Source organism: Lottia gigantea (assembly GCF_000327385.1).
Source record: "Lottia gigantea unplaced genomic scaffold LOTGIsca_25, whole genome shotgun sequence".
Taxonomy (NCBI): domain Eukaryota; kingdom Metazoa; phylum Mollusca; class Gastropoda; family Lottiidae; genus Lottia; species Lottia gigantea.
In genome coordinates, this window is record NW_008708752.1 from 128,850 (window position 1) to 153,026 (window position 24,177).

At 33.7% G+C, this 24,177-nt stretch overlaps 2 protein-coding genes across 2 annotated transcripts; both read right to left on the bottom strand.

Moving 5' to 3' along the window:
* Window positions 1-942: 942 nt before the first annotated feature.
* On the bottom strand, window positions 943-6,956 carry LOTGIDRAFT_160409 (hypothetical protein; the record flags this gene model as incomplete). Its single annotated transcript, XM_009055558.1, has 7 exons — window positions 943-1,250; window positions 1,622-2,520; window positions 3,303-3,589; window positions 3,966-4,154; window positions 4,680-5,007; window positions 5,911-6,000; window positions 6,865-6,956. 7 exons carry the CDS (start codon window positions 6,954-6,956, stop codon window positions 943-945), a joined length of 2,193 nt encoding a protein of 730 aa, XP_009053806.1.
* Window positions 6,957-11,511: 4,555 nt separating this feature from the next.
* Window positions 11,512-19,753, bottom strand: LOTGIDRAFT_160410 (hypothetical protein; the record flags this gene model as incomplete). Its single annotated transcript, XM_009055559.1, has 6 exons — window positions 11,512-11,552; window positions 12,227-12,378; window positions 14,565-14,823; window positions 15,613-15,764; window positions 16,979-17,237; window positions 19,708-19,753. The coding sequence occupies 6 exons, from the start codon at window positions 19,751-19,753 to the stop codon at window positions 11,512-11,514; spliced, it is 909 nt and encodes a 302-aa protein (XP_009053807.1).
* Between the last annotated feature and the right edge of the window lie 4,424 nt (window positions 19,754-24,177).

A 24,177-nucleotide genomic window follows, 5' to 3' on the forward strand; every position in this document is an offset into this window, starting at 1 on the left:
CACAATAATTTGTTCAAATACTAAATTGGTCACGATATTTTATCATTAGGTAAATTGGTCACAGTTATTCAATTACAAGCTATCTTGGTCACAATATAATTACAAGGTAAACTGGTCACAGTAATATGGTTACAAGGTCAAATGGTCATGGTAATTTATTCATAAGATAATGATCACAGGGTAAAATGTTTTCAGTAATTTGGTCACAAGATTTTATAATAATATTCATTTGCATAAAAGGTTAAAATCACATTTATTTGGTCACAATATAAATAGGTCACAATAATATATCTTTGAGACTAATTGGTCACAAAATAAAAAGGACATAGTAATTAGTTAAAACGTAATTCAACACCATGTATATAGGTCACTGTCATTTGATTACTTGATTAATTTGGCACAAGGTAAAAAAAACAACAACCAGGCGACAAGCATTGTGGGCATATAAGAATTTTTAGAAACACAAAACTACAATCTATTCAATAAATATACAAATGCTGACAACCAAACAAAGAAAATACATAGTAGTATAGATATTTTACAGTGGATCAATTTCAAATATTTCTGATTGTCCTACAATTTTAACAAAAAGATACTGCGTAGTTTTAGACAATCTTCATTTCCAGAATGTCATTAACATTGTCACCCTAATTCCAAGTTTTGGTTAAATCTGTACATAATTGTGCCTTTTAGAATAAATAAACTAAGAACTAAGGATCCGATATTTTACGTTTCCCATTTTCAATAGAGTTTATCTTTGGGCAATAATATGGTACAATATACATTTTTCCACTCAAGCTCAAGGGCTGGCTGCAGACTTCATCGTTATCAAGTTGTAATGATGTTTTTTTTTTAGAAACTGGTCACAATTCTAGACATCACTCGATGTGGTTCCGTTATACTGGTTGATTTTAGAAAGATTTGAGAAGATTTTTTTTAGATCTATGGTTTGTCTGTATTCGTAAAACCACGATTTTCAAGTCTAACTCTCTCAGTCAACTCTACTAAATCTCCTCTGTCAATGCTTTGGAAAGCTCTTTTAAGAAGCCCGTATCTCTCTTGACGATGACTCTTAGTTTTTTGTAACCACTTAACTAATACAACAAAGTTTGCATCAAATCCATTGGTTTTGTCGCTAATAATTGTTATATCTGCATGGGAGAATCCTAAACAAATGGCAAGTTCTTTACCAGTTGCATTACCATAGGTTTTGGCCAGCATCATCATGCTTTTTTCAGAAAACATTGGATCTGAAAAACACAAATGACATTCAGATAATCTACCCCTATTACAAATACAAGGTTCGCCATTTATGGGCACTAGTAAAACGTGTGCCCAGTTCGCTAGATCTAGTTAATTTATGCTGAACAATCGAAGCCAGAAGTCAGATTTTATCCTATATAATAGACAGGAACGTTAATAAAAATTTGGGTTGTTTCACATTCTGACGATGACGGACCTTGTACTTAGTAGATTCGTGAACAGGCAAGCAGGAGTGAAGCGACTCTTGACTCTCTTAATGAAAGAAAATATATGAAACAAAATGATGAGTCACAGCCCAATACGATTGTATGATAACCACCTATGTGGTCTTACAAGATATGTCGTAATCAAATTTTACCTTCAAAAGACTTAGTTTCTGTTTGGTCAGAGGGTAGGGAGAGCTTAAGTGGTGGTTTCAAAAAATAACTGGGCTGACGTGTCATTTCCCGATTCAGCTGGCTGCTTTCACTACATTTAATCTTTCCTTGATTTAGACCTCTCGTGTTTTGGGGAGACTGGGAAGATCTAGCAAGTTGTGCTGAAGGTAGCGAAATATTACCAGACAGTTTTGTCGTTTGTCGATGCAACAGATTGGTATGACTATGAATTTGTCCTTGATTCGTCCTGGTGGTATTTTTGGAAGATTGGTCAGACCAAGCAATTCTAGGTCCTTTCCTCTCAATACCAAAACCTGTATTCTGTCTTTGTGTTTGTTTTCTATCATCGCTTGGTTGCGTCAATGACTCTTGCGCCTGGTTCTTTGTTGGTACCAAAAGATTTTTCTTCATTGTTACAGGATCAAAATGTACTGGATGAATTTCTTTGGACTTTGAAAATTCATATTCAATAGCCACATAATGCGGCGAACACATCCTACTTTTCTGGACAATTGGGAAAATAAAATGATTTGATTGACAAAATTTGTCGAACTTCAGATAAAATGTAGACTTGCATAATCCTGGAGGGAACTCTATATTGAGTTTAAGTGCTACATGTACACGCTCCTGGTTCTTAATTTGCATATCAGGTGAATAACTGTATGGTAGTTCTGTGAGACCTTCTGCTTCTCTTTTCTTCCTGATTTCATCTTTATTTTTTGATAGAACCAATTCTACCCACAAACTTGGCTGTCTTCCGAGTATTCCAAAAGTGTAAAAAGTTAAAATGTTACAAGCTTCAGATTTTCCCGATATAATTTCAACTGCATATAAGGTATCTTCTATTCTTGTATGTCTGTTTGCTATCACCACCGCTGCACTGAAATTATTTCAAATATATTAAGCGGTTTCTTTGCTTCCCTCAAATCTGCCCTATCCAGTTCCTCCGATGATGGTATCAGATGATATCAGAGCTGGGTTTAGCGCCAGAAGTATATTGTCGATTTTCATGGGTTTTCAATTTTGGGTCGCTAGTTTTTGGACAAATCCGACCCCAACGAGTTCCTCCGAAGTGATATTCGGATGGGACAATGTCGATATTCATGGGAATTGCTAAATGGTCGCCAGTTTTTGAGAATTTTCACCATGACAAAAGCCCAATTTCGCAGAACTTTTGGTGTCTATACAAAGGCTGAACCATTAATAAGTTGATCACGACATTGCCAGTGTACCACAATGTCCCTGTGCCCCACACGGTACCAAAATACAGTCGATGGGTAGACATAACTGAACATACCCCTTGGCAGTATATTGGTACCGTGTGAGGCACGGGAACATCGCAGAATATATGGCAATATCTGATCGACTCATTCATAGTTCAGCTTTGTATAGATACCAAAGATTATGCCTGATTGGGCTTTTGTCATGGTGAAAATTCTTATAAACTGGCGACCATTTAGCAACTCTCATGAATATCGACATTGTCTCATCCGGATATCACTTCGGAGGAACTCGTTAGGGTCGGATTTGTCGGGGTACCTCGTGGTGTGCTTCGATTCTAAGGTATTAGTATCCGAATGTTTATCAGGGATCTAATCATTGGATAAAATATAAGGTTTTAAATTACTAGGGTTTGGGAGCAAGGGTAAGAGAAATACTTACTCTGAGAAATGTGATACTGCTGTAGAATAAACATCAGGTTCTACTTCTGATAAAATATCATTCAATATTTCAGGTTGAGTTCCATTCCATCGGATAAATAGTGGTTGAAAATCGTCTTCATTGGGTATGGTTGAAGACATTGGAAGCTGGATTTTTACATTTTTATTAAAATCTTTGGTATGTTCATATTTTACACTTACAACATCAGACATGTTAAGGATGGTATTAAACAGTTTGGGATTATATTCTTTTAATTCGCGGACCCTCTCTTGATCTATTGGTAATATCTACAATATAAATACTGGTTAGGAAAACATTGAAAACAAACTTGAAATGTCAGCATGAAATAACTCGGACAGTTTTCTTTAAGGTTTGATCGTAGTGGTAATGGTTTCTTTGGCTTGGGTTAAACCAAACATTCACACAACTCACAGAGCTACATAAATAAACAAACGCTAACCGCTCTGCAACATATCACGGTAATGAAAGGCGACCATTATTTACAAGAGCTATGTCAATATTTTTACGTGATCGCGTGGTCCTGGTAATTTAAAATATCAGAGGCTGGTCGTGCAGGACTACGAGTATTTATATGTAGACGGTTTGGTTAAAAGGTCAAAATGCTCCAAAAAAATGTTGTTTCGTATGTTGATAATTATCTACCTGAATTTCTATGTCTGTATTGTGATCAACAGCCCCCTTGGGGAAATCCAATTTCAGTCTGGTGTCAAGTTCGGAAACGAATTCAAAACCTTCTTCTGTAACTGTTACCTTTTCACTTATCCTTCTGGCTATAGCACATATTGACGATATCTCCATATAATCTGGTAGTTTGGTCAATGAGGTACCGTTCTTAAAATATAAATTATTATGTGGGTCGAATTGTGTCCGTTCAGTCTAGTTAATTGAATAATTAATAACGAAAAGAGAGTTTTACAATTAATAACGAAAAGAGAGTTTGAGCAAGTAATGTACCTATTCTAGAACTTGCTTTGAGGCGTGGAGTATACTGCAGGTCGATAAAAAATCAACTTGCTAGCTGGATATGATTATATCGCTTGAGTAGTTGAAGAAGTATTTTATTTACCGAGCATTAAGATATCAATAATTTAGCTCTAAACAAATGTATACACACAATAAGAATACGCTTCCAAATATTTAATGTTTTGAACAAAACTACGCATGCTAAGTAAGTTATTTGTTCTTCCATTGGTCAGACTCGTAGCCAGATTTGATTGCTCGGAGTGGGGGAAGGGGGAGGAGTTTCGTTGCAGTAATGGAATTGGTCGGTTGTCATTTTTTTCGATATCGAATTTCATTTTTTCCTTGCCCCTGTAGCTATGGGCCTGCTTTTGGCAGTTCTTTACAAATACTTACTGAAGTGGTCAATGTGGAAGGAAGGGTAAGCCATCTATTGTCTGTTTCAACTAATAGAAAATATTCAAAAATAGCATGATGAGAAATATGTGTTTTGGGTAGATTTACTTTAACTTCCACTGATACCTCTGTTGCGGTGAATAAACCTGTTGTTCGGTAGATGTCTGTTATCTCAAAATCATCTTCAGTGAGAGGTATTTGGTTCATTTTTCGATCTTCAGCAGTCCATCTGACGAATGTGATATCGTTAGATTGGTATCTCTGTGCATCTTCTTCAAGTACAATCACAGCAATTTCTGAATGGAGCTTCAGTTCTTTGAATATTTTGCTTCAATTTGGAAAAAAATACGATGAAATTACTTTTGAAGGGATTTTTAAAGTGGTTTGCTTAGTGTGTATGTTCACCTAAGAAAGCTAAGAAAGATTCAATTTGCACCATTCGGGTTTTGACCTCAGCGATTCTTCGCATAAAAATTCTAATAGTAAAATAATTTGCATATACGCACAGCTCTAAATGAATGTTTTTTTCACTATTACTAGTTACAATTTTGCAAAAAAAAATTGAATAAATATTGTTTTTAAAGACATGAAGAATTACAGATTAATCTGTCTGACTGATTTCACAACCAGAAACAAAAAGTTAACAGTTTTATTTCCCAGTTGTCAATCATCATAATACCAAAACTTAATTCGCAAAATATTGAAAAGAAAATGCATTGCTATCATTTTATTGCATTATGTCTTATATTGTTAAAAAGAAGATAAAGAGTACATTCTGATTATGAAAACCATGTTGATTGGGGAAATACATATTATAAATTTAACTGTAATCGAAAAGTTCCACTATTTTTAAGAATATGTTTATAAAATTTTGTCATATATTGTTGAAACTTTAAGGGCATTAATAATCTGAAAAAATCCCTTTCCTGATTAGAGAATGTACCGCAGTCGTCAAAAGTTACCCAAAAAATATCAATTTACGGATGGCAATAAAATCAGAAGTTAATGTCTGACAATCAATATCAGCGAGACCATGGACATTTATTTTTTGAAAAAAAGAGTGTCTATTAAAAATACGATAGATAACCAATATCAGCGAGACCGTGGACAATTTTTTGTAGAAAATTTCTTTTTTATCATAAATAAGGTAAATAAAGAGATTGACACAAAATATTTATTCCCCTAAAAAAGATAGGTGACACTGATGGTTTAAAATAAGACATTTACCAACCTTTCTTCAATTTGACTTATGTTGTCATCGGAACTTTCTTCGAAATCATCACTTGGATACGAAACAGAATACATGGACGCATCATCAGAGCTGTGAAAACAAAATGATAATATTCCAATAGTAGCGATAGAAGAAAGCATATACAACACAACACATTTTCTAGCTTATTATGACGAATTTGAACCGTCAGTCATAATCTTGGCTCAAATTTGTTGCATCCCATGAAAATTTGAGACTAAGGTACGATTATTCAAAAGAATGGCACAGCTATTCCTTTAAAGAGCAACCAGGTTCAGTATAAAAGTGCGAAATTAAAATAACCTTTCTGATAGTGACTCAAACACTTCACACAAATCACCATCTATTTGGTCTTGCCAAGAATTGTTGGTCTCTCTGAAGTAGTAATAATAAATACATTAATTAACCAGTCGGCAACGCTGATTACGGAATTTATAATCACTGATAAGGAAAATCTTTTTAGAAAAAAATTGTGCCTCAACTTCTAAGGTTAAGATCTATCGCAAAGCACACAGTCGATCATATACTTTATTTTCTATTTTTTTTAAAAATTCCAAGAAAAGTATTTATATTTAAAGAATTCAATTTTGTTACAAAAAAGGTAAACATTGTTAGGGGTTCAAGAAGTCGGAAACATCGGTTCTGTTATATTTTGTCAGTCGGCTGGATTAGGGTCAGAAAACCTTAAGCCCTGTTTTGTTGAGGTTTTCCGCGCCTCAGAGATAACATTCGTTAAAAATAAATTGACGGAACTGCAGACGTGATATAAATGGTGTAAGGGGATAATGATGGTATGACTGATCTACAAATATATCCATCTTTGCGAATCTAGCAAAGTTTAGACTAAAAGCAATCCCCATACCTATAAACTATGAACAAGACATTCTATATTACCCAGGTTGCTGTACTGGAAGAAACTTAAACTACATAACTTACATGTTATCTTCATCTTGGTCAGAATCTGACAAAATGTCCAATGTGTGTCTCACTTTATCACGAACATTTTTAACAATGAACGGTCTTTCCATCTGGAAAATCGAACATTGACGGAAATTTGTAAGTATCAAGTAGACATAATTATAAATTTGGAACTTTGCGTATTTCATTTAAACTTTGGTCATGGTAATAGAATAAAAATGAACGAACTTTTCCAATATCTTGACATCACTAGGCATTTTCTTGTAAAATTTTTGTATGGAATAAAAATAAAGTTTATTCCCTTCTGTCAAAACATACAATGTAGACCAAAGAGACTCTATCAAATCGCTTAAGTCTATCTGTTGAGGGCTTTGATTGGCTGTATTCGCTAGGGTACAATCAAATCGCACACTTCCATGATACAAGAAAGGTTAATAAAACCATAGTAAATTAATCACAGTTAAACGCTCACAAGGTAATTTAGTCACAGTAATACATTCACAAGGTAAATAATTCACAGTAACACGGTCACAAGGTAAATTAGTCACAGAAACACCGTCACAGGGTAGTCACAGTAATACGGCCACAAGTAAATAAGTTACAGTAATACATTCACAAGGTAAATAATTCACAGTAACACGGTCACAAGGTAAATTAGTCACAGAAACAAGGTCACAAGGTAAATTAGTCACAGTGACATGGTCACAAGGTAAATACGTCACAGTAGTACATTCTCAATGTAAATAAGTCACAGTAACATGGTTACATGTTAAATCAATCTCAATAACGGTCACAAGATTACTGAGTAATACAGCATTACACTCAAAGAGTAGATTAGTCAAGGAAATAAAGTCACGAGATAAATTGGTTGTAGTAATTGTTCACTTACATGCAATATTAGTCACTGTAATAAAATCACGAGATAAAGTGGATAGTAATTCTTCACTTACAGGCTATATAAGTCACAGCAATAAAGTCACGAGATAAATTTGTTGTACAGCAATTGTTCACTTGCAGAGTATGTTAGTCACAGTTTTAATTTCACGAGAAATTGGTTGTAGTAATTGTTCGCTTACAGGGTATATTAGTCACATTAACAAAGTCACGAGATAGTTAAAGTAATCTAATACTTAAAGGAAGATTTACAAAAAATATTTACAATGATAAATAAAACACTATTCCTGGCCATTCAGCCAAATCGGTTTATTATGTCAGGAAGATGATCTTTATGTGTTTTGTGAATTATGCGACCAAGATTGGTTGATTAGTTAAATATTGTAACTAAATTTGGGTTCTATCCACTGTAATAGGTAAATTTTGAAACCTTTGTCTGGAATGCTATCAGGCCCGTAACTACAATATGACAACTGTTTATATATAAACACCATACTAATGAACACCATACTACTAATGCTGGATAACACCATAACAAAATGACAATTGTTTATGAACACCATGCTATTTATGCTGGATAACACCATGAACAAAATGACAATTGTTTATGAACACCATGCTATTTATGCTGGATAACACCATGAACAAAATGACAATTGTTTATGAACACCAAGCTATTTATGCTGGATAACACCATGAACAAATCGACAATTGTTTATGAACACCATGCTATTTATGCTGGATAACACCATGAACAAAATGACAATTGTTTATGAACACCAAGCTATACTTATGCTGAATAATGTTCATGTACAAAATGACAATTGTTTAGGAATAAAATAACGTAGATTTTCGACGACTCCATGCAACTGAACACTTGCAGTTGTGATTGTTTTCAGGGAAGGAAATGACGAAGATAGATTATTAATTATCGCAATTACTGTATCAAGTACATGTATTCAGTTAATTAAAAAAAAAAAATCAAACTTCAGTCTTACCGTAAAAATCTTGTTTTATAGCCTTTAAAAATGGTGCGCACACTAAACCAGTTTTATTTAATCTCTACTTATAAATATAAGCTCATAAACAAGGCCAACGTAGGTTGCATATCGAGTTACTCACAAATATAGAATAAAGATTAATTTAGGGGAATTTCATAGTTTGGGAGAGTCCATAAGGCATAATTCAAATTATTCCTCTGATGATATTCCACGTAACAGGATAGGGGTTAGTTTTTTAAAAGAAAATATAAAAAACACTTTCCTGTGGCGGTGCCTTGTATTAGAAACGCTATGAGAATCCAAAGAGTGAATATTATCATAAGCTAATAATACATCACCCTAAACGACCAGTGGTGAAGCCAAAGGAGGGGCAGCCCTTTGAGTCTTCAAATCCATGTGTATCCATAATTATTCACGTTTGAAAGTTACAAATTTGACTCGAATTTAAGTCAGACTATGCCATATATAGAAAACACATATATAGGAATAGACAGTGAAATTTCTAGTTTGGGGTATATTTGAAGGGATTATGCGATTTTCATGCGTTTTAGTATTTCTTAAGACTATTAAAGCACAATAAAGACCCAAACTATCCCCGAAAATGCCGACTGCCGAAAAGCAAATGTACATGATCATTATTTACAATCATTTTGACATATGTTAACACACTGTGACCCAAACATTGAAGCATACAAAGATAATTAAAAAGTCGAAATATCTGTTTTAATCCTGAAAATTCAATAGAATAATACTGCTGACAGAAGTTTAGACTATCATTACTTCCAGAATGTCATTAATATTGTCATCGGTCGTTGGTAAAAACAGTTGATGGTAATAACGGCCTGGAAATGATGATAGCTTTGTTTTCAGTTGAATCGTGTGCATTGTTTTTTCTGTATTTCTGTAATTTCCAGCTTTATTCAGCTTTTTAACTGTATAATTACAAAAATATTAACCACATCTTTTTTCAAAAATTCAATGTTGCATCTGCCTTTTAAATTGTCCAAGTTGAAGAATGCTTCAAAAGATTTTCACCGAAGAAATTTGATTTTATTTTGGTGTAGAAAATTAGCGTTGATAAGACATTTGAAAAATATAAGAAATAATCCGTATCGCCAGTTTTTAAAGGTTTAGATGTATTCAATTTTCGTTTTTATACGCCCACATTATATTGTGACGCATATTGTCTTCGCCCCTGTCCATCCACAATTGTCTTGTACACACGATAGAGACTACAGTTTGTGGTGTGATTATTCATATTGACGATGAACGGTTTTTGAGTTATTGCCCTTGATTTAGTAAAAACGTGTCAAAATCTCTTTGTGAACACAATAGAAACTACAGTTTTTATTTGATTTTAATTAAATTTGGTGTGATAATCTATAACAATGAGATCTTTGTCAAGTATATTGGGTAGGCTGCAGTGTTTAAAAAAACTAAAAAAAAGTCGCCCGTTACACCTTTTTAAAAGCAAAGACGACGACGCCACTGAGCATATGAATTAAGAAGCAGTTTAAAATTAACGTGGTTTCTCTTCTTGGACTACATATCAACAACTAAGGGAGGTCCCTCTAACAAGAGTTTACATAATATGAGTTTACAATATATCAGTGCGAATGTAGTGCTATTTTTTCTCTCAGTTTTGGGTTTTTTGCATGCCTATTTTGACTAATTTTGATCTAGAATTGGAATTGATGTCTTAAATTGCATTTTCTTTCAGATTTTGTGAGATGATGTTAGATTTATAGGCGAAGGCTATTTCTAAAAATAGTGGTTTTGTGAGCAACTGTGTGTTGATATCCGGCAGTGGTCTACTTTCAATTTGACTGGTTCAAAATTCTAATGGTCATTATATATTGATTTGTTGATAAGTATTGGTCAGGTGACTTATTGGATAGTTTTTAACGAGATTTCTAGAAAAGGTTATGGGAGGTTGAATTTTCAGATTTATCATGGAAACAGATGGCAAATGAATTACTGGAGTGAGTCCATGTTGTATTGAAAACAATATATGCCATAATACAGCCTACATAGTGAATTGACAATACAACACATATTTTGGGGCGAAAATCTGTTAGAAATTAGGGGATTAGGGGAACAAATCCTTTTTCTAGCCTACCAACAATGGCACAGGGACCTTTACTTTACTGTTGTATCCCTCATCAAGCATTATAAAGTAACAGAAGTGTTCCTATTACATACAATTTGAAAGTCTCTCCATGCTACAATTGGTGCTTTGACCTCTTGCGTGTTTATCAATGCCACAGACTTTATTCTGAGCTTTTTTTAAATCAGCGAAAATCGGTATTGGTTTGGGCCTCCTTGGGAATTGCCGGTAGCCAACGATTTAAAATGGCTACAGGAAAAAAAAACACCGCATCCCTTTCTCGTGAATATTCAGCCATAGATTACTTTGGTAACTTAGTAAAGAATTACCATAAACACACAGAGGTTCAATCTCATCCACATTCTGTTTTTGGGCTCATGGTATAATCAATATAACTGGGTTGAATATTCACAAGAAAGGTTTGCTGTGTGGTGGATACGTATTGCAATTTGGATTGGCTGATCAAATATATATATTACCGGTAATGTTAGGTTCAAATTTGCCAAAGCGTGTCATTTTTTCTTTCTCTGTAGACTAAGGAAACATTATAAATTTTTGAGTCATTTTCTTCAGAAATAGTAAGATATCTATTGAAGAGTCTATTATCGTTAAATCATTTTATTCAGAACTTTACGTTACGGCACCATTAGCCACGAGTTCCATTTATTGCACAGATTCAAATGTTTTCACCTTTTTTGAGGTTGCTGTAAAACAAAAAAATATTATCTTTATTACAAATGCCTGGTATAAAATCCCAATCAGAAAAAACCTCTCCAACTGACCTAACTGGACGTAGAAAATGATCAGAAAATGGTTAAGGTTAATACAATAAACACTAATTTTTCTTATTCGGCACCGAAACTAAAGAGTTATAGTTATTTAATTATTATTTTGACATTTTGAGCATTTTCTAAACTTCTGGTTGGCGTGGTTGAGTGGCTACGGTTTAATACCAGCCTTATTGACATTTTATACGAAGACAATGAATCGTATAACTAATATACATGTAAAAACTCAACCGACGGTTGGTACTTCAATGAACTTAACCTACATCAACAACAGTTACTGTTCCAGCCTACAGTTTCTTACGTTGTACAAGGATATGTATGTATTTACTATCTCATTTACAAATGAAATCATTTGATTTCGGATGATTTGGCACATAAATCACCTTCTTGGGCTTCTTAATATATACTCTGCTGTGCTTATTTGCATATGTCGTTAGAATTTCAACAGCGCTCGTATATGAGCAAAGCTAGAAACCATTGGTTATTTGAAAGGTTCATTACAAAAATCTATGAAAGACGGTTTGTCTGATGAGATTTAGTAATCCACAGTAATTTCAGTATAGATTATAAATGATGATTTTTTTACATACCTGAGCGTAATCTTCGCCTGCAGAAAACATGTCTATCAGCAGTATCACCAGCAGTCCAAATCCATTTAGCTTCACTGGATATAGATGTTGGTTCGTTTCCCCATTGGCTGTGTGTCTGTATAGTGGCATTCTGCCATTCACTATCATCAAATCTAAAAGATAAACATTAATTTAAGATTAACAACAATGCTGAGATGTGATTATTGACACAAATTAGCAATAAGATTATAAATATCAACAATATTAGCTCCAAAACGGATGAAGAGTAAACAAACTCAAGTCAGTGGACCATACATCCCAACACGGATATTTTTCTCATCCGTCAAAACATAAACACAACCAGTCCATTACAATTTCAAGGGTATAAAAGGTGTGACATTAAAATGGTTTGACTAATCCCTCAATGAATAAGATTTATATGTATTCGACTTGGTTTATTCACAATAAAGTAAACATTTTAAAATTTGTCCGAAATAATAGCATAAAAAATCACTGAGAAATAACAAGAATATTTCTTTGTCGGTTGTCTCTCTATTTGTCATTGTCATTCTATTAATCGATCCTTTAAAGCTTTCCACAACAAAGAACAAATTAAAAAAAATAATAGTAAATTGACGTTAGATATTTAAGAAGAATTATTGTGTTGAAGGCAGCAATAGTGTACAACAATGATGCTACATTCGTCCATTCCTTTCACACAATTCTTAAAAGTCTTGTTGTTCACACAGGTTTGGGTGTGGTTTTTGACCGACAAAGAAATTTTTCTCCCTGATATTTTTATGCTATGTCGGACAAATTCTAAAATGTTACTTTAATGTGAATAATCTTCTTAACTCTATAATTCCATTCTAAAAATTTTGGTAAATTTTATTTATACATATTCATATATATATTGTTTGAAAGTTGTGAACATTTTTATTCTATTCGACTTTTCCTCCAAGTTAGAACTTACACAAGAGTCGCAACAATATTTTCATGTTACATAATCTTTTTAACTCTTATAATAATCTCTTAATTAATAGGTTTTTTTTACAAATTTTTTCTCAAACTTTGTTAATGCATATTATTTGATATATTTATTTAAAGCTGTGACAAAGGGCATTATGAATCTGTTCGAATTTTTCCGCTTAGCTAATTAGAACACAATCAAGAGGCGATATCAATATGAAAATGACCTAAAATCAATAATGCATATTTCGAAATCTTTTTAGATAGACTAAAATAAAGATATTGTTAGAAAGCTTATGGCAAGTACATTACAATAATGAAAAAGTCAAAGTTAATGTTAAATAATCCCCTGAAGATACGGAAAATATGCAAATTACCCATTTTCAGAGTCGTATAAATCAAAAGATAACGTACCAAAATCACAAATGACAATCTAGTTAAATTAAAGATGGGGTTTATGGAAGCTATAAATGTGGCCTGGTAGAAAAAAAAACTTTTACAGGAAATTGTGCAAAGACAAAGTCGAAATTCAAAAAATGACTTCTAGAGGACCGAGGTATTTTTCTTACTTACATTTTATAACAAGTTCGATGGATAAAAAAATGTAATCTGCATTAATTTTTTAAGATTTTTTGCTTTTTTCAAGATGGCAGCTAAATGGTTAGGAATTTGCATATGCGGCAAAGGCACAAAATGAATTTATTTATGGTACAAATTTTGTTGAATCACAAATTAGCAAGTTTTTGTAAAACATAATCCGAATATTCTGACATTTGTGATATTTGTGGCCTTTTTCTGACATGTTAGAGTTTTGATCATAATTCAGTATAAAAAGTTAGTGACAAAATATCGACACGGTAGACTGTTTGGAAATTATTTCAAGAATACACACAGAAATTTTGAGGCAAATCGAACCAAAAAAAGCATTTTATGGCGGATTTCTGAAATTAAGGAGTTTTCCACTACACCATTTCCAGTCTGATGTCTGGAAATATATTCAAAAGGTTATTCCGCGGTGTGAAATGTCCGACTCAATGCCAAAAATGTTCTCAGTATTACGCTTTTTGCAAGGTACTCTGACAACAATATGAAAAAATAAATAAATAAAAAAAATAAAAAATATAACAATAACAATACAGCTTCGAGTCGAAATCTGTAAAAACTCGTAAATCTTCAGTTAACTCACTTAATTCATGCGCCCCCAATCCCCCCCACCCCCCTCGCTTTTAGACAATCGAATGTCAGGACATGTGCTGTATCTACGAACGAAACTGAATAATCGGCTTTCCAGTCATTTGTAGCCGTTTTTCAAGCTCACCATCAACAAAGAATTTTCCGATATGATCACATCCGTCTAGTCTAATTTTTTTGGGGGAAATATAAATCATACCTTAATTCTCTCCAGCCATCATCGTCTGAAGTTGAGCATTTCCATGCCGAATCAGTAACCATGCCATTACTAAATGAGCCTCGAATTCCTCCGATCACACCTTCATCCAGGCAATCGAATGCCAAGACTTGTGCTCTAGCAGGAAAAACAACCGGAAAACCAACTCGCCAATCATTTGAACTTGCTACAAGCTGACCATCAACAAAGAACTCTCCAATATTATCACATGTGACTTCTCCATATATACCATTGCCATTTACTGAAACTATCAATCAAAATCAATATTAGGTAAAATCATATTAGGTTTGCTGTACATGTTACTTCGTAGAGATAATCACCACCCAAGAAAAATATGAATAAAGGATTACATAAGGAATACATAATAGATGAAACATCATTGCATGGAATAATGGTTAATGTTGTATGTCGGTGCTACTGATTGAGTGTATAAAAACAGGATCGTTGCTTTCTGACACATACATGTTGGTTGTCTTGTTTACTACAGAATTAAAATCACTTTAAATTCCGCGACATTTCTATCGAAATCTATGATTTATTGAATTAATATTTTGACATTTTCAGCATTTTCTAAACTTCTGGTCGGCGTGGTTGAGTGGCTACGGTTTAATACCAGCCTTATTGACATTTTATACGAAGACAATGAATCGTATAACTAATATACATGTAAAAACTCAACCGACGGTTGGTACTTCAATGAACTTAACCTACATCAACAACAGTTCCAGATAAAACAAACTTGGCCTACAGTTTCTTATGTTGTATTTACCATCTCATTTACAAATGATTATTACAAGAATAATCCACCAGCAGACGCCTTATATTTAATTTCGGATGATTTGGTACATAGATCACCTTCTTGGGCTTCTAAATATATACCCTGCCGTGCTAATTTGCATATGTCGTTACAACAGCACTGGGCAAAGCTAGAAACCATTGGTTATTTGAAAGGTTCATTACAAAAATCTGTGAAAGGCGGTTTGTCTGGTGAGATATAGTATAGATTATAAATGATGATTTCTTGACATACCTGAGCGTAATCTTCGTCTGCAGAAAACATGTCTATCAGCAGTATCACCAGCAGTCCAAATCCATTTAGCTTCACTGGATATAGATGTGGGTTCGTTTCCCCATTGGCTGTGTGTCTGTATTGTCGCATTCTGCCATTCACTATCATCAAATCTAAGAGATAAACATTAATTTAAGATTAATAACAATGCTGAGATGTGGTTATTGACACAAATTAGCAATTAGATAATAAATATTAACTCCAAAACGGACGAAGAGTAACAAACACAAGTCAACAAAGAACTCTCCAATATTATTAATTAGAGTCGGCAACAATATTTTCACATTAACCCTCTATGAACTGCTGACCTGACATGTTACATAATCCTTTTAACTCTTATAATACTCTCTTAATTAATAGGTTTTTTACAATTTTTTTCTTAAACTTTGATAATGCATATTATTTGATATATTTATTTAAAGCTGTGACAAAGGGCATTATGAATCTATTCGATTTTTTCCGCTAAGTTAATTAGAACTCAATCAAGAGTCGATATCAATATGAAAATGACCTTAAATCAATAATGCATATTTCGAAATCTTTTTAGATAGACTAAAATAAAGATATTCTTAGAAAGCTTATGTCAAGTACATTACAATAATGAAAAAGTCAACGTTAATGTTATATAATCACCTGAAGATACGGAAAATATGCAAATTACCCATTTTCAGAGTCGTATAAATCAAAATATAACGTACCAAAATTACAAACGACAATCTAGTTAAAGGAGACGCAGAAGAAGGGGTTGTGGAAGCTTGTGGTTAAAAGTTATCACTACTTAAAATGTGGCCTGGTAGAAAAAAAACTTTGACAGGAAATTGTTCAAAGACTTAGTCGAAATTCAAAAAATGACTTCTAGAGGACCGAGGTATTTTTCTTACTATTTATAATAGATAATGTGGTCTCTACCCATCTCGTGTTTCGTGAAAATCAAATAAAAATTTAAAAAGTTAGAGTTTTGATCATAATTCAGTATATTCAGTGACAAAATTTTCGAATCAGGACTTTCAGAAACGACAGATAGTTTGGGAGTTTTTTCAAGAATACACCCAGAAATTTTGAGGCAAATCGAACAAAAACATCATTTAATGGCGGATTTCGGAAATTTTTCCACTACACCATTTCCAGTTGGAGTCTGATGTCTGGAAATATATTCAAAAGGTAAGTCCACGGTCTAAAATGTCTGACTCAATGCCAAAAATAGTTAAATAGATGTAATAACTCGTTAACTTAGTCGATTTTCAAGCTCGCCATCAACAAAGAATTTTCCAACATGATCACATCTGACTAGTCCAGATATAAATCTTTTGGGAAATATAAATCCTACCCTAATCCACTCCAGCCTTCATCGTCTGAAGTTGAGCATTTCCATGCCGAATCAGTAACCATGCCACTACTAAATGAGCCTCGAATTCCTCCGATCCCACCTTCATCTAGGCAATCGAATGCCAGGACATGTGCAGTATCCGGAAAAGAAACCTGAGAACCAACTTTCCAATCGTTTGAACTTGCTACAACCTGACCATCAACAAAGAACTCTCCAATATTATCACATGTGACTTCTCCATATATATCATCGCCATATACTGAAAATATAAATCAAATCAATAAAGGCACATATACATAGAAGTTTGCTGCACAGGTTACTTCCTAGATATAATCACCACCCAAGAGGAAATATGAATAAAGGAATACGTAATAAATCATTGAATTGAATGGTGGTTAATGTTGTATGTCGGTGCTCCTGATTGAGTATATAAAACAGGATCGTTGCTTTCTGACACATATTTTGAGCAAATGTCACGATTTAAACTAACTCGCACCTGACTTTCATATTTAATCAAAACGAGCCTTACTAATAATTTGGATGTATTGTACATATTCCTAATAATAAGAACCATCCAAATTATAAAGATAAGTTGCAAGGTAAACATACGCCCCACAGCAGCTGTATTAAGTTAAAGATCGGTTCCCCAATTTTGTCTTATTCTTTAAATCATATATTCAATTTGTGTATTGATCAATGTATTTTTCCATCTAATTTCAAACTTGCTAAAGTGTTACCACTTCACAAATGACGATCTAAAGTAGATCCAAACAATTAGCGACTTATATCGATATCACCGACATATTTGCAGTCATTAAAGCAATTTCATAAATAGATATGATGTAAAAAATATCAGTCCGGATTTAGATCTCTGATAATATTTATAAATCACTTAATGAGGGTTTACTAACAGGTTTTTTTTTTCGATTTCCGTAAAGCTTTTGATATGGTCAAACACGATTTACAAATTAAAAGAAGTAATATCTATAAATTTTCTCTCAATTCCAATAGATTCTTGAAATAATATTTATCAAACAGGATACAATCTACATTTGCCAATAGTACATTATCTTCTCAGCTACATATAAGTCATGTTATGTCACAGAGATCTATTTTTGGACCTCTTCTGTTTAATTTATTTATAAATGATCTCTCACTCCATATAGCCCTCCAATTGTAACTTGTTTGCTGAGGACACAGCAGTCTACACTGCTGCTAAATCAATTATTGAGCCACTGTTAAAACATCAATCTGAGACTACTTCTGTTGTTAAATAGTTCCAAACTAATTCAATGATTATAAATGTAAATAAAACTAAAGCTATATTAATCACAACCTCCTGAGAAGGCAACTATTGGTCAATTCGTTAAAACTGACTGTCAATAACTTAGATATAGAAAAAGTTTCCCCCTTTAAATTTCTTGGAATCTATTTTTAATCACAACTTTATCTGGACAGATCATGCTTTACACGTTTCCAAAATTCTTAATCAGAAACTTTTTCAATTTCTCTTATCAAATTTTGCCCGAAGGTTTTTACACTTTTGTTCATAAATACTCTGCCTGAATTTCTAATAATGCCACTGTTTTTTTCAGATTTAATAATGAAATTGTATCTTTGCCCGAATATACTATCCTATAACTGTATTTTTGTATTGGAATCGTAGCCCTATTGTATTTTGCTATAATAATATTTCATAACTCATTTCATTTGAGAATTGAAATCACTGCCCGAATGTCATGTCCTACAGCAATATTTATTGAAAAAAAATCGCTGCCAAGATATTTTTTGTTAAAACTTTCATACGTTAAAGGACATATCTCTAGATTTTTGTGTATAGTTTTCACAAATTTGACCAAAAAACTAATGGGTGGGCAACCTACGGCCGACAAGTAATGTTTTTGCGGCCCGCGACATGTCTCAAGAAAAAAACATTAATCTGTGTAAATAGATGGTTTCTAAATGCTTTGCATTTATTGGCACTAAAAACGCCCTTCAACATGCGCATCATCACTAATGTTTCGAAAATTGGTGTCATCTTTTTAATGTAACGTTCGATATTTGTTTGACCATGATCTGCATTATTAGGATCGATAATTGAACGCTGTTACTACGTTAGTACACTCTTCAGCTTCACTTGTCCGTGTCTTGGCGCGGAACAAGCGGTGGAATTCCTTCATTTTGCAAAGCCCATAGTTGGTCGTAGTCGTAGTCGGGGACCTGGCATTGAAAGCTAAACTTAGGTTGTTAAGCACATCTTCTTGATTTTGAAATTGCAACATCGCAATCGAAGCGTCCGAAGGACAGAAACGTGGCTCATTGCTTGTCAATACTTACATGAGCTGCGGTGGATCAGTGAGTTCGGTGGTTGCTGAAGGTCACATTTCTATCCCAGGTCGAGATAATGCCTTTGGATTTTCCAATCCGATTTCCCCCTGTCAGTGATGCAGGTCGGAAGGACGGATATATTCGTTCGGATGGGACATTAAACCGACGCCTTGTGTGCTACAGACAGTGCACGGTATTGATTTGTCTGTTCATATTTGAACATTTAAGACGTGAATCTGTGCAAAAAAAAAACCGAATATCTGAGACAGATGCAACAAAAAATAATCAATGATAACAAGAGAATGTCCATGTACATGTTCTATAGCAACATAGGTTTTATGTGCCACACATTGACATCAGGGTTTGAAGTAAACATCGATAATAGTATCGAAAAATCTTACCTTGTGTTAGAAGAATTGCGCAAATTGTCACTAAAATCAGATTCATCTTGATATTATTGAACATTTCGTCACTTGGTTGGATCCAAGTCAGAATGAAGTTATTACGAAATGTGCTTCGATATTTAAATGATTTCGTAACTCATAATTAGCCTAATATATATGTATATTAAATAATAAGAATAATTTACATTACCTAATAATGACTCACTGAAAAAAATCGACAGCACTTTGGAATTGGTACCAAATATATATGACAGTCTTTGCCAAGGGATAGCCTACGTCGCCGATATAGCAGACGAACCTATCTCCCAGTACATCAGAACGAAGATAAAACAGTCTGCGACGGCCGCCTTATGGCTTCAATACATGCAAATGGTGAATATCTTGAAGAAATTTGTAAAAGCGGAACGAACCGGTAATTGGAGTCTACATCTCCAATCTGTACAGCAAATGCTACCTTATCTTGCTGCAACAGGACATAATTTATATTTGGAATCAGCTTATGTCCATCTCCAGCAGATGTTAGATTTAGAACAGAAACAGCCGAATGTCTATTCCCAATTTTCACCAGGATGCCAAGTAATTCGTCAAAGCGATTGATATTGGACAGGCCTTTAAACCGATCTTATCATATGAGGGAGGTTGCTGCAGATATCGGACCTGATAAGTCAAATTTAAGGTACCTACATTGTTCCACACTATAACAGATTGTGATACAGTATTTGCGACTTGTTGCGCTTGATAACATCACTGAGTGGTTTTGATTTGTCTACCAAACGCTCCATTGCAAAGGAGTGGAAGTTTTCTTTGCCAATTTTGAGGACATTTTTTTCAGAATCTCGGCTGCTGTTTCATTCAATAAGCGTAGCACCAGAAGGACAGTGCTCAAATCTTCAAAATGGTTTTTCATTCCGATTAAAACACTACCTGACGCAAAAGTGACATGAAAGACATGTATTTGGGGCATCACTCTCCTGTGTGGCTTTGATTTCAAGAATAACAAAATGTTAGGTTAAGCAGATAAATTTGACTTTGCTGCCGTTGAAATTCAACATGGCGACAGTTGTATCCACTCATGTATGTACACGGATTTATAGTTGACCGAGACCAGACATATTGATACTAAAACACTATTGATGGTCGTCATTTGTAAATTCAACATGGCGGCAGTTACAGCTACTTGAAACTTAAATCATTGCATTCCTTGACCACCAAAATGTAACATTAGGAATGGGTTTACAATTATAAATGGATTTATAGTTTAAATAGATCCAGAGATATCGACTATTATAGATGATTATGTCGCATTTTTGAAGCTACTTGAAACCTGAGCCATTGTATTCCCTGAGCCCCAAAATGTACAATTAGACACCAAGAAAGGGTTTACAGCTGGCATAGATCCAGAAATATCGACATTTATAGATCTTAAATGATCGCCTTTTCTAAATTCAACATAGCCACACTTGAAACATGAACCATTGGATTCCTTGACCCTAAAGATGCAGAATTACCTGCTGACACAAGTGTATAGCTGATATAGATTCAGAAATATCAACTACAAAATATTTTCCATGGTCGCCATTTTGAAATTCAAAATGGCGTCTTATGCAGATAGAAGTGGCTCCACATACAAAACTGTTCACAACATATTTAAGTAACTTTATGCCAAATTTGGTGTTTGTATCACAAAATGTACAATACTTTCATATTCATGGTCTATGCTGCTGCACTATAAGTACCATACTAAAAAGGTCATCTGGCCGAATTTGGACTGCCCATAGGATCTGTCAAGTTGAGGTGAGTCATTGAGGTAATCTAGTTATGATTCATTATACATTTCAACATGCCAACAATGCAAACACAACAGCTGCATATGTTCAATTATATTTTTATTTGGTTGTTATGATAATATGCCTACAATAACCGGGGATGGTCTAAATAGGTATTCAGCTGACACGAAGCATGTATAAACTTCATCAGTTGGTATAAAGAACATCGTTTACATTGACAACAATCCTTTGACATTTATACTTTCTATACCATTATATTCGGATGCTACAGGATACTGTTGGTTCAATATAATTTTAACAACAAATACAGACCTGGAACAACTCATACATATGCTGTCTTTTGATACCTTCAAGGCACCTTAAAAATTCAAGTTTGAAAGAGGGTTCGTGGAGAATTGATTCATTGATTCCTGATTTAAATCGACCAGTCCAACTGCTGGTAAGATCGACTGGGTAAGATGTCAACAGGAACATTATGTGATTGGGCGAGTTGTTCTGGAGTAACATTTCAAATAAAACTAGAACTGGAAACAGCTCCGGGCGTGGCAACGAGACCTTATCCTTTCAATCCTTTTGAAACTTCTAGCCTGTTAGCTTTTAAGCCTACAATTTCGGGTATCTGATAAATAACTCAATTATATAATTACACTACAGAAATTTCACCTCAATATTCTAAATTTTTAAAAAATAGTAGAACTAATTTATACCGCATCACGATAATCCTCAATTGACAAAAACAACAGCGATAGATAATCAGATCTGTCACCCGTGATAGGAATTTGATCATATGACTTATGTCGACGACTTCTCTCATCAAAATGTGTTGACGAGTTGACTTCTGGCGACATGGGCTATAAATCCAAAAGTTGATGTTTTTCATCCAATATCAGGATACCTATAGATAGCTGAGGTCAAGGACAGTCTACACTGAAAAATTTGAGGACATTGAAGGTCACAAGATATAGACTTTTAGATTTTCAAAAACTTCAAACCTGCATAAAAAATATAAATTCGAAATTCAAAATTCTGTTCAAGTAACAAGGCTTTGAAAGACACAAAAAAAAATCATACAATAAATGGAGAACTTATTAAAAATTTAACGAAAATACGCCACTCTCGGGTAACGGCGCAGGCTTTACTTCCGGTTTGAAATTTATCATGCAATTTTATTTCTTTATAAAAATTTTCAAATTTTCAGAATTTGTCTATTGCATTCAATACATCTTGTAACCAAGGGTATAAAAAAGAAAACCCGAGGTAAATCGGTCCACAAATAAGCTCTACATTGCAGCCTCCAAACCAAATTTTTGCACATTATGCAATATATCACTTCCAGTTTAGCAAAATTTTCAATTAGGCTATTCATTTGTTATTCGGGTCCATTTAAAAAAAATTTGGTCGAAACAAAAAAAGTACTTTTCCATTTTCAGTTTGTGCTATAGAGACGTTCCCGGAAAGAAAAATAAAATAAAATCGATTGCATAAAAACCACGTAAAATCGATTTGCTACGCAATATAATTCATGACGACAAGGATTAATAATGAACATTTATTTCAACTAGTAATCCCAAAGAGACACTGAAAGATCATTCTCAAAGGTTTACTGCTACTATACCTCTATCTTTATTCAGAGAAAGAGTTTATTGGCCGACCGAAAATATCTGCCTGTATTGTCAACTACACCAGGAGATGCTATTGGTGTTTGGTCAGGAAGTAGGCGTTTTGAATAATGTAAGGTTAAGGTAAGAAACATCTTGCTCGACACTGATCATGACACCAGATATCATCAGGAATATGTAATCAGACTAAAATCACAAACAAAAGAAAACTATTAAAACATTTAAACAATATAAGCACATTTTTGCAAAGACATCCAACCAGATTTTGTATGATATTTCCACAGCAATACCTTTAATAATTTCATGAAACCTAAATCTTAAGTCTGTGCGGTCATAACGTTTTATTGTGAAAAAGCCTCTCGACATCCCAAATTATAAACTTCTTCAGTTTTGTCAGCGTATTTTGTCAGCAGTGAGTCATTGTTAGGTAATGTGAATTATTATGATTTAATATACATATATATTAGGCTAATTATGAGTTACGAAATCATTTAATTATCAAAGCAATTTTAGCAATAACTTTATTCTGGTTTGGATCAAACCAATTAACGAAGTGTTCAATATTATCAAGATGACAAGATTTTTCGATACTATTATCGATGTTTACTTCAAACCCTGATGTCAATGTGTGAATTGAGTGTTCAACACGCTACCTATTTTATATATCCAGAGGCACATAAAACCTATGTTGCTATAGAACATGTACATGGACATTCTCTTGTTAACATTAATTATTTTTTTTTGTCTCAGATATTCGTTTTTTTTTTTGCACAGATTCACATCTTAAATGTTGAAAAATGAAATGTGTTTAAGTCCATAATTCGTTTTTGAATTATAAGACAGAAAATTTATTAACAAAAATGTAAAAACATTCTTGGCGAAATTAGATAAGAGAAATCCGACTGTTCAAAATGGTTTCATCAAAATCCGTCAAGAATTGCGCCTTCTAGAGTGTTTACAAGCTCAAATTGAAAGCGTTTTCAAGAACAAGGGCAATAACTCATACTAATTATTTTTTTATCTTTCTGATTTTAATTAGGGTTCATCCCTGGGTGATAACA